Below are 15,859 nucleotides of genomic sequence, written 5' to 3' on the forward strand. Positions count from 1 at the left end.
TTAGGAGAACTTACGGTTAGGAAGAGTTAGATAAAATGCTTTCCTAACTTGCTAGGAAAAGTCACTTCCACCTACTGCTGTAACTCCTAGTCACAACCTCATTCCATTACGGTTTCAAAGTTGGGCAGCCTGACAGTTCAGTCGCCCCGTGGCAATTAACAGCAGTTTTTGTAACCTACCACCTATCAATTAAGATTTATCAAGATCAATGGTAGGATGTTTTCTTAGGACAATTTGAGATGTCTAAATGTGTGATAGTAAATTGATAACTGCATTTTTGGAAAAGGACCCGTATGTAAGCTCATCACAGTCTATGCTGTTGTCTACAACGCATGTGACAAGTTATTTTTTAAGTACATATGAACTTGAACCATGATTTTGAACAGTACCAGTTTGTAACCCACTCAAGGACATCTAAAGATGTAAGTGAAATACAAGACTTACCTTAAAGCCTGTTTTAGGCAGCACCACTGAATGATTTCACGGTTGCAAGTTAAACTGGGTGGGACTTCCTATGGATTAGGGATCACAACTCCATAAAGGTCATTATGATCAGCCAATGATTTATACTCGTAAACAGCCCATAACTGCAGGTTGCAGTCAGTCGCCAACCGTGGCTTTACACCTGTTCAAACTAGCAGTAGGCACCCTTTCAGTTCACCAACTCAGTGGCACTGTAGTTGGCCTCAATGGAGCTGTCCATGCTCAGACACAACAGGACAGAGCCAATGAATGTCTATGGCATACCCAAAATATGTGAAAGCAGATATGAGCCAACTACAAACATGGAAAATTATTCAAATAAAACTATTGACAACCTAATGTGTGAACATGGACACGGATGCAACGTCAACCATAGTTCTTGTTAAAAAGGAGAAATACCTTTATTTTATTTAAGACCATTAAAATAAATACTATACAGAACCCAATGTAGAAAATTTGGTACACGGCTTCTGTCTCAAAAAATGTTAACAATCACATTTCCTTTAAATTCAGTTAAAAAATAGCACTGACCAAGCAATAACTCTGCACATTCCTTTCCCCGCCCACCCAGTGACAGGCAATTTTATAAAACGAAAAAATAAACAGTCGCCCTCATTTGTAGGTTGGCCCTTCGTATAAAGACCTCTCCAACAGTTGGTGAGGTAGGTTGCAAAAGTGACCCTTTCAAATCGAATCTTTCTGGAAAGAAAATTATAAACGTAAGGAAATAGCCTGTGAAATGTATAATCCTCACAACCGGGTTTGTGACAATTGGAAACAAGGCATAGCTGGATCTCTGTAGGGCTGCAGAACCCTTCCACCACGATTGGTGGAAAATCTGGGAATTTTTGGGAAAAGTTGGAATGTCACATTTTCTGCCTTGAGCAGCAGTTGCCCTGTCACCCCACCAATACACGGCAGGCTTCAAACTAAAATAATGCTAAACGGCGGACTATACAAAAGGATAAAGAAAGTATAAACAAGAGAATCACACAGCAGAGATCAGGCTCAAGGAAACATTTCATAATCACTTCTCTACATTTTATTTTTTATTTGTTGATGCTCCTCCTTGAACCCCTTTAAAACACACCTCCCAAGACGAGTTGGATACCAATATCAGTTGGATACATTGTAGTCTTTTCTGAAGTACTATTCTGGTAGTAATAACTTCTCCAAGATCCCCCCCCCCAAAAGGGCAATAGTAATGTTATAATCACACTTAACTATTAACACCCACTGACTGAAGATCAATGAAGCACGTCACAATAGTGAGGTCACGTCCAAACTTGCACCCTGTAGCCTACACAGTGCAGTATATAGGGAATAGGGTGCAGTGTCAGATGCAGCCAGAGAGTCACCCCAACTAAAAGCTAGTAGCCAGAGAGTCACCCCAGAGTCACCCCAACTAAAAGCTTCCCAACATTATACACAAATGCCATTAAGTTGCATCAATTGGGGGTAAAGAGTAGACAACCACAACTAAGGTGGTCAGGTCAGTCCATGAAGTTAAATAGAGGGCACAGATGGCAGGTAGCCTAGTGGTTAAGAGCGTTACCAGCAACCGTTAGATTACTGGCCCGAAGCCCCAAGACAACTGAAAAATATGCCCTTGAGCAAGGCACTTAACAGAAATTGCTCCTGTAAGACGCTCTGGATAAGAGCATCTGCTAAATAACTAAAATGCACAAAAGCCACTACGGCAAAGATGCATGTGTGCCCTCTATCAAACTCTGGGGAGTTAAAACTCATCACCCAGTATCAGTTCTAAACTTCAGTCTTTAGTGCTTGGGCACCCAATCATTTAGAACCATCTCAGGGTGTCAGGGGTTTAAAAACCAAAGAGGAACAGCCCCATCGACAATGCATTTTTGACTTTGGAAAGAGATGGGTGTGGTAGAACTTAAGCTATACTATACTTACCTGACCAGAATACCGTAAAGGGCTATGAAGACAAGACCCCCAGTGTAAGAGTAAAATCATTTGTAATGAGTTTGAATACCAGTCGGTATGCAATCACAAGAATAGGAATCAAAGGTGAAATAGGATGGGATTTCAGGTCAAGAGGGGGAGGGCTCCAGGATCTGAGTGATCGTCGTTTTAACTGATTGGAGTTTTGTTGTTGTTGAAGCCAATGGGATTGGAGAGAGAGGGGACAGAAGGTTTGGGCCGGGGCAGAAGGAAATCTTCCAGAATCTAGATGAGGTCAGCCACGTTCATGGGCATCTCCTCAACAGTGGTGTTGTAGAACGTCTCGATGTCCCTCAGCGTGCGCTTGTCCTCCTCAGTCACCATGTTGATGGCAACTCCCTTGCGGCCAAAACGACCCCCTCGACCAATCCTGACCAGAGAGAATGGAGGGTTTAGGTTGGATATTTAGTGTCATCTCTTGGTTAACATGTTGATATGGGCCTGCTGCATGTAGAGGAGCTGCTTGGTGCTACTGGACAATAGATCAGTTCAACCCATTATCTGGAACAATTGGCAGAGTTCACATTTAGCCATTCGTTCTCCCCAATTCTGTAATTCTACTTAGTGTACTCCATTAAATGCATTGTAAGAGAACCTGGAAAGGAACATCAACTTCCATCAAATGCTCTGTATTCAGCCAGTGTGGAATCTGATCATAAGTTCCAGAGCCCTGAGGTCCAGAACATACCAGCCAACAGAACGCCGAGTGGTAGAACTAGAACACTCAGGGGGTTCCAGAGTCAGTTGACACGCATGGATTTCATCATTATACAGCTTTAGAAACCTATGCTTACTATCCATGGTTGCAGATGCACAACTTGCATGCTAATCAATGAGCGCTGATGATTATCAAGTGCATTTCAATGGCTTGGAAATACAATGACATTAGAAAGTAGTTACGAAAAGCGTTATAATTTGTGTAATATTTGAGTGGAGCACACCATTAGATAGCCATTTGACAATTTGCTAGCGCGCAACATTGATATCAGTCTAAAGTACAACTGATGCCAATGCAGGCAGTTGTTTCATAAGTAATATTTGACAACTTTAGCAATGGCAGTGTAATTCAGACTAGTCCCTGGCCTCTCCAGAATGACTGAGTGTGTCAGAACTTTAGGGCCCACACTACACTGTCGCTTCAGCTCGTTCATAATGGTATGAAGCAACAAGAGGTGCCACCTACAAAGTCAAATATATGTTGGCACATATCAAACATGTACCACCCCGGTGTCAAAATATCGCTCTGCATGGATCATAATGTTCAACATTTTAACACTGCCTTCTGGGAATGGCACTTAGTCACCTGTGGATGTAGTTCTCCCTATTGGTGGGCAGATCATAGTTGATGACCAGGGACACCTGCTGGACATCAATACCTCTGGCCTGGAGTGGGACAGAGACCGAGGGAATAATCACTCATTAGCGCTGTACTTCTACTGGTGACAAAGCGTAAGAGGATGCACATGTTTCACATAGTCAGTCAACAAGGAAACAGACATTACATTAGAGCATTACATGAGTTGGGACATTGAGCCCAGTCACTGGAGAGCAGACTAGATTCACTACCAAAGACCAAGCTGGTAGGAGAGTTCTGGGCCCAAATTAACAGGGAGTGGGTGGGACACCATTAACAGGAAGGGACTTACCAGCAGGTCAGTGGTGATGAGAACCCTGCTGGAGCCTGAACGGAACTCCCTCATGATCAAGTCCCTCTCCTTCTGGTCCATGTCTCCGTGCTAGAAGAGATCAGACATGAGCTACAAGACATCGGTATGAGAGATTCCTTTAGACCCAGGGTCCAGTCTGGATATCGTAGACTCATTGGTGTGGCCTTTAGACTGGGTTGTCAAAATGCTATACACAGTGTAAAAATAAGTTTGCCTCATCTGTGCCCATAGCATGAACCAGCCTATTCCCCACTGAACAGAGCTGGCTGGGATGAACATGGACTGTTTCTCTTCCCCTGCCAGATATAAGACTATGTGCCATTAGAGGACACCGCCTTGCCCAGCTGACAGGGGGGGTCAGATCATATAAATAGAATTGACCCCATTGACTTGACACACAATAATTGTATGGGACAACCCCACATCGACAGTTACATTACGGAAATCAGACAACACTTATGGACATTACCATGATTGCCTTGTGCCTGGGTCACAAATCTAAGAGCCAATTTGAGCTTGATCTGAAAAGGTATTTGAGACTCCGTATGGAGGGTGTGAGGCAATTGTGGAGCCTCCGGAGGCACGCAGAGACTAAACTTAACACTATCGCGCCTCCCAAATATTGTAAGGCTGAGGACTCCATATAGTTCCGCATTGACATGGTTGATGGTAGGTGGAGGCAAGAGGTCCTGTATAAACAAGCTCCCTTGACAACAGCACCGTGAAGCTGAAGCAGGAATGCTGCACGGCCAATGCAGATGTTAAATTGACCACGCAGTGCCTTGAACTAAAATGACCGTAAATGAAACTTAAGTTTCAATTCTCCAGCATTTAGTCTGTAGCGTAAGGTCCAAGTTATATTCATGCTATGGCTAAAGCTCAAAGGGGGTGCCTTACTCTTGCCAGAGATCTCATAACAGCTAGAGTAGTCGGGTCAGTCCATAGAAGTTAGAGCACTCTTACCAGAGCGGACACAGTAAAATCCCTGGCATGCATCTTCTCAGTGAGCCAGTCCACCTTCCTCCTAGTATTGATGAAGATCACAGCCTGGGTGATTGTCAGGGTCTCATAGAGATCACACAGGGTGTCAAGCTTCCACTCCTGGTAGAGGGGAGACATTGACAATGGGTTAGAAGATGACTAGGCAGTCAAGGATGTGAGTTGTCACTCACAAGGATAACCTTCCACATTATGGATATGGTCTGATCAGAAGTAGCTTTCGTATCATTTAGTTTAGCCTTGCAAGTTCAGGTACAAATGGCCAAATAGAAGTATAGAACGCATCAAAACAGATGATTAACCACCCAATATTTTCACTCATACTTCTCTACCCTAGTCCAACTTTAACTATGAGCCAAAATCTCACAAGAGGAAAGTTTTTGGCAGGACAGTAAATCATGAAGGTGTGCCACCCGCAGCTTTACAGTCAGATCACGCCCAGGGAGCCCAGAGGCCATTCTAACAAGCAGCTGACAGAATGCCAACTGGCCCTTGAGGGGCACAGGGGGGATTCTGGATCAGTTGACATGCATGATTTTCATCAACACCCCCCCCAAAAAAATGCAACCCCATCTTAGATCTGTGCCTAACGGCAACACACACCTCTTTCTCCACATTTATGTAGAACTGTCGGATACCCTCCAGGGTAAGCTCCTCCTTCTTGACCAGGATGCGGATTGGCTCACGCATGAACTTCTTGGTGACCTCCAGGACATCCTGGGGCATGGTGGCAGACAACAGCACCACCTAGAGGGGTGTCAGACGTTAGACATGTTTAACTATTTGAATTAACAGGAACGATAAAGGGTTGTCAGATGTGTTTAAGTCAATTGACTTTTGTCAATTGTGTTTGCTTAAAGCCGGAGTCTTCTCGCCTCCCTTTGAAAAAGGTCAAAAGTAATCGAGGAGCGGTAGAGTCAATTCACTAGGCGCCTTAGTCAAGAGGGTAGAGGCCAAAAGTTATTTCCAACAAAACAAGTGAGACAGAGTAAAACAATTCATAGTTTTACAGGCGCCTGGTTTCCTACCGACAAGACAAAAGTCGTTTCAAGGGGGTGCGGCAGATCAAAACTATTCCGAATCATGTCATGCTTATCTTGGTGGGGAGAACTCTTCCATTCACCTAACAACAAATAGACACTACCACAGTTTCTGGGTCTCGGAGCAGCAAGGGCGGAGAACTGACTTTCGCACGAGAAAATGACAAATGAATAGCCCCTTGAAGTAAACTGTTCAACCTCAGAGAAGAGGCAATGCCAACCACACCCACAGGAGTGACTGGTGTGCTGAACAGTGGTAAACTGAAAGTTGAGCAACCGGTGACTAAGTAGTAAACTGCCAATAAGTTATGGGTTGGGACTGAGGCCAGTCACTTGAGAGCAGTTAAACTGAATCAAGTTCATAACTAAAAGCAAAGTACACAGCAATTGACTGCGTAGGATAGAAAACTCTAAAGTTTCCAAAACTGTAAACATATTGTCTGTGAGTATAACAGACCTGATATTGCAGGCGAAATCCTGAGGAAAAAAACAGGAAGTGACTTTCCCAATTTCACACATTTTAAACATTTTCTCCATTCCCCAGGCTACGCTTGACAAGCAGTTCCCTTATCCCACCACTTGGCTGTGCCTACGCACGGTCATGGCTGGTACATAACACAGGAATCTACATTTAAATATATTGTAAACTAGAATGGATAGCTACATATACAGTTGAAGTCTGAAGTTTACATACACTAAGGTTGGAGTCATTAAAACTCGTTTTTCAACCACTCCACAAATTTCTAGTTAAAACCCCTTGAAACTAGGTGGCACTATTTTTATTTTTTGGAAAAATAACATACCCAAAGTAAACGGCCTATTTCTCAGGACCAGATGCTAGAATATCAATATAATTGACAGCTTAGGATAGAAAACACTCTGAAGTTTCCAAAACTGTAAAAAATATTGTCTGTGAGTATAACAGAACTGATATTGCAGGCGAAATCCTGAGAAAAATCCAATCAGGAAGTGACTCTTATTTTGATACCCCTGTCTTTCTATGCATCCCTATTGCCCATTGAAAAGGATATCAAGCAGATTCCTTTTTCTGTGGCTTCCCTAAGGTGTCTAGTCTTTAGACGTAGTTTCAGGCCTTTATTTTGAAGGATGAGCGTAAACTACTACATTGCGTCAGTGGCCAGCTGAGGGCTCCGAGTGATTCTTGCGTAAAAGACAGAGGAAGTCATATTTCCTCTCGCTCCTACTGAAAAGCCAATTGTCCCGATTGATATATTATCAAATAGATTTGAAAAAACCTTCATTGATTATAAAAAACGGTTGCCATGTTTGTCGATATTATGACATAATTTGCTATTTTTCGGCGTTGCCATGACTGCCATTTCCGGTGGCTTTCAACACAACATGGCCACAAAAGGAGGTATTTTGGGTATAAAAATAATCTATGGAACAAAAGGAACATTTGCTGTCTAAGTGAGAGTCTAGTCAGTGAAAACATCCGAAGATCAAAGGTAAACTGTTAATTTGATTCCTTTTCTAATTTGTGACCAAGCTTCCTGCTGCTAGCTGGACATAATGCTATCGATAAACTTACAAACGCTTGTCTTGCTTTGGCTGTAAAGCATCATTTCAAAACCTGAGATGACAGGGTGATTAATAAAAGGCTAAGCTGTGTTTCACTATATTTCAATTGTGATTTCATGAATAGGAATATTTTTTGACTGTTGCGCTATGCTAATTAGTGTAGTTGAATATTCTCCAGGGTCCGGGATGGTAGTTCTAAGAGGATAATTATTAAAGCCTATCCTACAGAACAGTTAGATGAAAGGTATAATAAGTGACTTATGCAATCTAAGTAAATGTCCTTAATTAAGACAGTGCACTTTAGCAATGACTACCATGTTAAATATTTCAAGCTAGAGGAAACAGATCATGTCAAATAAAGTTAATTCTAATCAGATTGTAGCGAGAGTCACTACAGATGGGTGTAATAGTGCTGATGGGTTGGGGTTAGTACTAGTTAGAATGACATACCTGCGTGCTAGTGGGGAGCTTCTGGAAGATCTCGTAGATCTGGTCCTTGAAACCACGACTCAACATCTCATCAGCCTCATCCAGCACAAACATCTTTATGTTCTTGGAGGCTGCATGGAGGCAAGGTGGAGTGATGCACCATTAAACACACATCTACAAGTAGTCACTTATTCTGTCTTCACCGGTATTATCACTACTACATTCATGGCAGAAGGGATAAAAAGAGGGTAAATGCCAAGTGAACCATCTGATTCAATGCCTTTACCCAAGTGCAAACCAAGTTCTGAGTGATTGAAAAATACTGTATTCAGCCAGTGTGGAATCTGATCATAAGTTCCAGAGCCCTGAGGTCCAGAACATACCAGCCAACAGAACGCTGAGTGGTAGAACTAGAACACTCAGGGGGTTCCAGAGTCAGTTGACACGCATGGATTTCATCATTATACAGCTCTAGAATCCTACCCTGTCAAGAAGTCTTATGCACTGCAAACAAAATGTGCAACAAACCATTGATGTTACCACTACACTTAATTGGTCAACTACTACATGTGTTGAATTGGATAAGGTGTATTCAAGTACTTTTTAAAAGCCTCAATCCAAGCAGAAATTCAGCCATTGACGTCAATTAAACAATTGTTTAACCCCTACCTACCCAGGTATTTGCGGTTCAACATATCAAACACGCGACCCGGGGTCCCCACCACTATGTGAGGGGCCTCAGCCTGCAGCTTGGTGACCTCGTTACGGACGTTGGTCCCTCCGATACAGGCATGGCAGGAGGCTCCCATGTAGTCACCCAGGGCCAAGATAACCTTCTGGATCTATTGAGGGGAGGAGGAGACATAGTAAACTTCAAAATGTACAATTAGGGGAGAAACAATTGTTTCAGACTATAGCAGGTTGGTTCTTTACTAAAGAAAACACTGTAGTTTGTAAGACTGCCACCAATTTGCCACATCAAAACCTCAACTGTATGTTGAAGCACATCAGATATACATCTGTACCCATAGCATGAACCAGCCTATTCCTCACTGAACAGAGCTGGCTGGGATGAACAAGGAATGATTCTCTTCCCCTGACAGATATAAGACTCAGTGCCATTAGAGGACACTGCCTTGCCCAGATGACAGGGGGGTTAATAAGGTCAAAAAACACAAAAAGTCCAGTGTTTAGAATTGTGTGACATTTCAGGGTTGACCCAGGGTTAGCATAATGTCAGCTGTTTACATTTCAAAGCTACAGACACCTCTGGCTAGCCCTGCTGGTTTCAGTGGCAGCTACTTAAACCCAGGCCAAACCAAAGTTAGCTTTGTGGCACATCTTAAAAGCGGTCACTGATAAGCCAGAAACTAAACCTACTAAAAAGTTACTTCAAATGCAATTCTTGGATATAGGACAAGAAATGCAATGGTTTCATGCTAGAGATGTGAACATTACCCATTTGTTTTTAATTCCTTTTATTGTCCAGCTCATTCCCTCTCCTCCCTTGTCAACACACCTGCTGAGCCAACTCTCTGGTGGGGGCCAAGACCAGGGCCTGTGTGCCCTTCAGCTCCATGTCAATCTGCTGCAGGATGGAGATGGCAAAGGTCGCAGTCTTCCCAGTACCAGACTGAGCCTGTGCAATTACATCATAACCTGGAGACAGACAAGAATGCCAAGCTCAGCATATAAAGCTCATACACTCAGGCTGATTTAGTGTTAGGTTTACTATACTCTTTGGGTGTTGACCAACGCCTTTTACTATAATGTTACGTTAAAATGCAAACTAAACCAGAAAGCTCCTCCAACCAACACCAGTTCGCTTTCCAAGTTGTTTCAATAAGGCAGTAAATATAAGCTAATAAGCCCAAAATTAAATTTGAATAGTTTGTCATCTGTGCCCATAGCATGAACCAGCCTATTCCTCACTGAACAGAGCTGGCTGGGATGAACATGGACTGTTTCTCTTCCCCTGCCAGATATAAGATTCAGTGCCATTGGAGGACACCACCTTGCCCAGTTGACAGGGGGCATGAAAGCACCATGCAGAAGGAATGACTTCAGTACTTTTAGTACCTTCAGTTAAAGTGAAGGTTAGTCGTCTTTTCAAGCTGACGAGCTAAGAAAAATGTAGATTTCAGTCACTGTTGTGACCATGCTGTATTCACATGGCAAGATCACCATTCAAATGTTTTGAATGATCCCATGAGGCTTAGATTTAGTATTTTACCATTATGCCTAAATATCTGAAAATTGGGTGTGGTTGAGTACTCACCCTTGATACAAGGGAGGATAGCCCTCTGCTGGATAGCGGAGGGTTTCTCAAAACCATAGGCATAGATTCCCCTGAGCAGCTTCTCGCCCAGGTTCATCTCATCAAAACTGTCCACGATCTCATTCCAGTTGCTCTGTAGGTTGAGGGCAGAATATAGACATAAAAAAATTACATTTTAGTAATTTTAACAGACAACCGTATCCAGTGTAAGTTGACAGTGCATTCAAACTAGGTATAAACCAGCCATCCTTTAACTCCACGACATATCTAACTTCATACATTGGAGCTTTTGGTATCCAATTAGCAAGGTAGGCCTCATTACACAGTATCTTGACCACCTGAGTATGTACTGTCTGCATTTAATTAGGCAGATTTCACACATTATCGAGTTATAACCGGAGCTATTGCGCATCTAGCTACTCTTTCACATCCAATGTAGAAGTTGTCACACAGAAGCAATACACACCTCAATGATCCCATCTGGCTCCATGCCCTCTGGGCCATTGTCTCTGGGAGGTCTGAAATTTAACAGTAGATGGTCATTAACAAATACCAAAGCATTAATGACACCAGGGAAATCCTATCATTTTCAAAAGCTCGCATATTGTAGCTTTAAAAAAGGTCGAGAAATATCGTTAGGCTACACTAGACAAGCAGGTAAGTCCCAGTAATAGTACTGTCATCACCAAAAGCAGTTTATCTACCAGAATAGCTTTAGAATAAGTCAGCTAAACTTTTCATACGCGTTAATACTATTGCCGAACAGCAGAATTGCACACTGGAGTTCGCTCTGTAGAACACCTCGAGGGGGGCGCGGCATTTTCCGAGGAAAAAAATGCCCCATGGGCTACAAAGCCGCCATTTCAAGATGGTCGTTTTTCACGGCCTGAATGCTGGCGATAGCAAGCGGGATAACAGCAAGCGTAAACGACTGAATATATAAAATTTGTTTTTTTTTTTTAAGTCGGGGGGGGCAATTTAGTCTGTTTTCGAACATCCGAGGAACGCATTTTCCTACTGAAATGAAGCCCCATGAAAACGACTGGTGGGTACCAGGCTTACATATACGTGTCAAACTAGGATTAGCTTGCTAGCCAGCCAACTAGGCCCAAAGTAGAGCCCTTTTCGATTTTTTTGGCAGCTTAATCTATGACATCTCGACCATTTTTTAAATACACTAGTCGTGTCCGGTGTGCTAAGTAGGTCAGAAAAAAAGTAGTAATCGTAAATCATTCCATCTTGATCATAAGGCCTGCCATTGTCTCGCAAGTACCGTTAACTACGACGACCATGTGCGTGAAATTTCCCCCTGCACTCGCCATCCAGCTGACCTGTAACTTGTTACGATGTTGCCCTGAAGATCAATAGGTCGTCGTATTTTCAAAAGTAGGGTTTGTTAATACTAGATTAACAATTCAGGCGGTATTCCGGGAAGGCCTTGACCAGGCTTGAAAAGCGTCACTCAAGTGTATGCGGAGAAACCGGCACCGTCGCATCTCGCACTGAAAAGTAGCAAGTTGGACTAACGATATGGCAGGGGTTTTCAAATCAAGCCTACCCAATGTTTCCCAATTCACCTGCTTTTATACCACTGACAATAAAACGCTGTCTTTCGACGTTACAGATAAGTCAAAAAGTTCTCAAAAAGCCGGGTCCATGGACCTTTAAACGAGCTAACGTTCACAAAATGAACATTAACTGGCTAGCCCGTAATATGCTAGCGACTGTAAACAAACAACTTTGCTTCAAACATTGCATACATTTTTATTTCACATGCGTTACGAAATTTCCTATTTTTCTATTTAAAATTACAACTTAAACAATATTACGCAATACAGTGACAACTATATGCGTTCATTCCTTACCTATCTTCATACTCAGCCGACATTATCACAAAGGATGAGAATGTGGTAGGAACCTTATATATACGTCAACGTGATGACCGAACTAGCGATTTCATTGCAGCAGCTCCATGTCAATCAATTGTGACTCCCCCCACTATGACATATCATTGGCTAATTCATACGTCGTTAAGTAAGTGATTGACAGCATACTCGCGTTGATTTGCACACAAGCAGGCGGGATAGAGTGCGTAACCCTCCCATTGCATGTAGCTATTGGGCAAAAGCAGTCTTAATGTCGGTTTTCATTGGGTATCCCCTTTGCAACATTGAGCGCGCTCGGACACTGATCTTAGAACAGCGTTTTTGGTCCTGTTTGAAAATCTCATTCAAGAATAAGAATTCTAAAAACCGATCCAGGGCTAGTTCATGTGAAACAAACCATATGACCAGAGCCCTACACAAGTCTGCACGTCACTATATCTTAATTTCACAAATTTAAGTAATAATTTTGCCGCGTTCAAGTGCTAGTCGGAACTAGGACATTTGGAAATGTTCGACTTGATAACTGGTTGAAGTTATACACGTGCCGCGTTCACCGAATCAACAAGCCAAAAATGTTCTTCAAGTACCGACTAACATTTGAAAGCAGCATTAGAAGACGTCTCCTATTTTCGCAACGTATACTGCTTCAGTTTATGTGGGATAACATGATTAATTTAAGCATCATCACTTACCTAGACTACCCTCTGTTTTTAGTCATGAAGACAAAACGAATCTAATGATGACTAATGTCGTTTGCTTTGGTAATGTTCACCATAAAACAACAACTGAGAGATGTGATGGGCAACCTCAGCTCCACTCTAGCCCTGGGTTCAAATAGCACACTTTTGAGGACTAACATTGGATGTTCAGTTATCGTCACGGTCAAGTCATATTGACAAAATTCCGTTGAAGATGGGGAGAGGTAGGTCTGTTATAAAAACACGTTACACGTTTTTGACACAAAGATCAACTGACTAGTTGTTCAGCCTGTGATATTGTGACTATTATGTACAGACTCTGTGAGCATAGCCTTGCTGTTGAGAAAGGCCGCCTTAGGCAGACCTGGCTCTCAAGAGAAGACAGGCTATGTGCTCACTGCCCACAACATGAGGTAGAAACTGAGCTGCACTTCATAACCTCTTGCCAAATGTATGACCATATTAGAGACACATATTTCTCTCAGATTACACAGATCCACAAAGAATTCGAAAAACAAACCCAATTTTGTAAAACTCCCATATCTACTGGGTGAAATTCCACAGCGTGCCATCACAGCAGCAAGATTTGTGACCTGTTGCCACAAGAAAAGGGCAACCAGTGAAGAACAAACATCATTGTAAATACAACCCAGATTTTATTTTTATTTTCCCTTTTGTACTTTCACTGTTTGCACATCGTTACAACACTGTGTATATACATAATATGACATTTGAAATGTCTTTATTCTTTTGGAAGTGTTAACTGTTAATTTCTATTGTTTATTTCACTTTTGTTTATTATCTACTTCACTTGCTTTGGCAATGTTAACATATGTTTCCCATGCCAATAAAGTCCTTAAAATGAATTGAATTGAATAGATATTGTCCCATCTTCATGACTGTCCGGTAATATAGTAAATTTTTGCAAAGGAAGACCTAGCAAAGCAGCACGCCTGAACTGCACACACAGAACTAACATCAACATGCATGATAGTATTTCACAGTTGAGGAGAAATTGACTACTTCTCTTCTAAACTTTTTAAGAAACATTTGGGTGTTGAAAATGCCTAACCACTTGTATAATCTATTAGCATAAACTACAAAAAGACATACTGTACATACCCCAGACACGCCACTATGGGTTTCTTCACGGTACCCAAACCAAAAACAGAATTAATGAGTCTCTCAGTTATGTATTGAGTCATGTCATTGTGGAATGCTCTGCCACTAGAGGTTACTCAGTTATGTATAGAGCCATGTCATGGTGGAATGCTCTGTCACCAGAGGTTACTCAGTTATGTATAGAGCTATGTCATTGTGGAATGCTCTGCCACTAGAGGTTACTCAGTTATGTATAGAGCCATGTCATGGTGGAATGCTCTGTCACCAGAGGTTACTCAGCTATGTATAGAGCCATGTCATCGTGGAATGCTCTGTCACTAGAGGTTACTCAGTTATGTATAGAGCCATGTCATTGTGGAATGCTCTGCCACCAGAGGTTACTCAGTTATGTATAGAGCCATGTCATCGTGGAATGCTCTGCCACCAGAGGTTACTCAGTTATGTATAGAGCCATGTCATTGTGGAATGCTCTGTCACTAGAGGTTACTCAGTTATGTATAGAGCCATGTCATTGTGGAATGCTCTGCCACCAGAGGTTACTCAGTTATGTATAGAGCCATGTCATTGTGGAATGCTCTGCCACCAGAGGTTACTCAGTTATGTATAGAGCCATGTCATTGTGGAATGCTCTGTCACTAGAGGTTACTCAGGCAAAAAAAGTTTAGCGTTAAAAAAAACATTGGAAAAAACATATTGTATCACAGCGCATATAATAATATGAAAGTGTGTAAATAGTATTTTTGTTGTCTTTCATATATATTTAAAACTATTATTTTATTTTTTAATGTAAGCTAAGGACCCTGGGACTAAACACCTCCCTCTGCAACTGGATCCTTGACTTCCTGACGGGCCGCCCCCAGGTGGTAAGGGTAGGTGACAACACAGCTTATGCTTATAGGGAGGAGGTCAGAGACCTGGCCGTGTGGTGACAAGACAACCTCTCCCTCAACGTGATCAAGACAAAGGAGATGATTGTGGACTACAGGAAAAGTAGGACTGAGCACGGTCCCATTCTCATCGACGGGGCTGTAGTGGAGCAGGTTGAGAGCTTCAAGTTCCTTGGTATCCACATCACCAACAAACTATCATGGTCCAAACACACCAAGACAGTCGTGAAGAGGGCACGACAAAGCCTATTCCCCCTCAGGAGACTGAAAAGATTTGGCATGGGTCTTTAGATCCTCAAAGTTCTACAGCTCCACCAGAGAGCATCCTGGCTGATTGCATTACCGCCTGGTACGGAAACTGCTTGGCATCCGACATTGTTACAGCAACATTTTGGAATAAATATGGTATGCATTAATGGCTTTGTTTTCCCCAAATACAGTGGTGTATCCAACAACTGAGACATAAACTGAACAAGTTCCACAGACATGTGACTAACAGAAATGGAATAATGTGTCCCTAAAAAGGGGGGTAAAAATCAAAAGTAACAGTCAGTATCTGGTGTGGCCACTAGCTGCATTAAGTACTGCAGTGCATCTCCTCATGGACTGCACCAGATTTGCCAGTTCTTGATGTGAGATGTTACCCCACTCTTACCCCAAGGCACCTGTTCCCAGACATTTCTGTGGGGAATGGCCCTAGCCCTCACCCTCCGATCCAACAGGTCCCAGACGTGCTCAGTGGGATTGAGATCCGGGCTCTTCGCTGGCCATGGCAGAACACTGACATTCCTGTCTTGCAGGAAATCACACACAGAACGAGCAGTACGATCAGCTGTCCGTCCTGTCTCCCAGTAGCGCTG

General features: G+C 42.6%; 1 protein-coding gene and 2 non-coding genes across 3 annotated transcripts; all 3 read right to left on the minus strand.

Annotated features, from left to right (window-relative positions):
• Positions 1 to 859: 859 nt before the first annotated feature.
• Positions 860 to 12,332, minus strand: LOC112259744 (eukaryotic initiation factor 4A-I). Its single transcript, XM_024434371.2, has 11 exons — positions 12,272 to 12,332; positions 10,873 to 10,924; positions 10,407 to 10,539; positions 9,648 to 9,787; positions 8,802 to 8,970; positions 8,150 to 8,259; positions 5,721 to 5,864; positions 5,082 to 5,219; positions 4,098 to 4,187; positions 3,755 to 3,834; positions 860 to 2,821 (listed from the first exon to the last, which is right to left on the minus strand). The coding sequence occupies exons 1-11, from the start codon at positions 12,292 to 12,294 to the stop codon at positions 2,677 to 2,679; spliced, it is 1,224 nt and encodes a 407-aa protein (XP_024290139.1). The 5' UTR covers positions 12,295 to 12,332; the 3' UTR covers positions 860 to 2,676.
• LOC112261192 lies at positions 3,081 to 3,223 on the minus strand. Its single transcript, XR_002955142.1, has one exon. It is a non-coding gene; the product is annotated as a small nucleolar RNA SNORD10 (small nucleolar RNA).
• LOC112261191 lies at positions 8,453 to 8,595 on the minus strand. Its single transcript, XR_002955141.1, has one exon. It is a non-coding gene; the product is annotated as a small nucleolar RNA SNORD10 (small nucleolar RNA).
• Positions 12,333 to 15,859: the final 3,527 nt, after the last annotated feature.

This window comes from Oncorhynchus tshawytscha, linkage group LG10, assembly GCF_018296145.1.
Source record: "Oncorhynchus tshawytscha isolate Ot180627B linkage group LG10, Otsh_v2.0, whole genome shotgun sequence".
Classification (NCBI taxonomy): domain Eukaryota; kingdom Metazoa; phylum Chordata; class Actinopteri; order Salmoniformes; family Salmonidae; genus Oncorhynchus; species Oncorhynchus tshawytscha.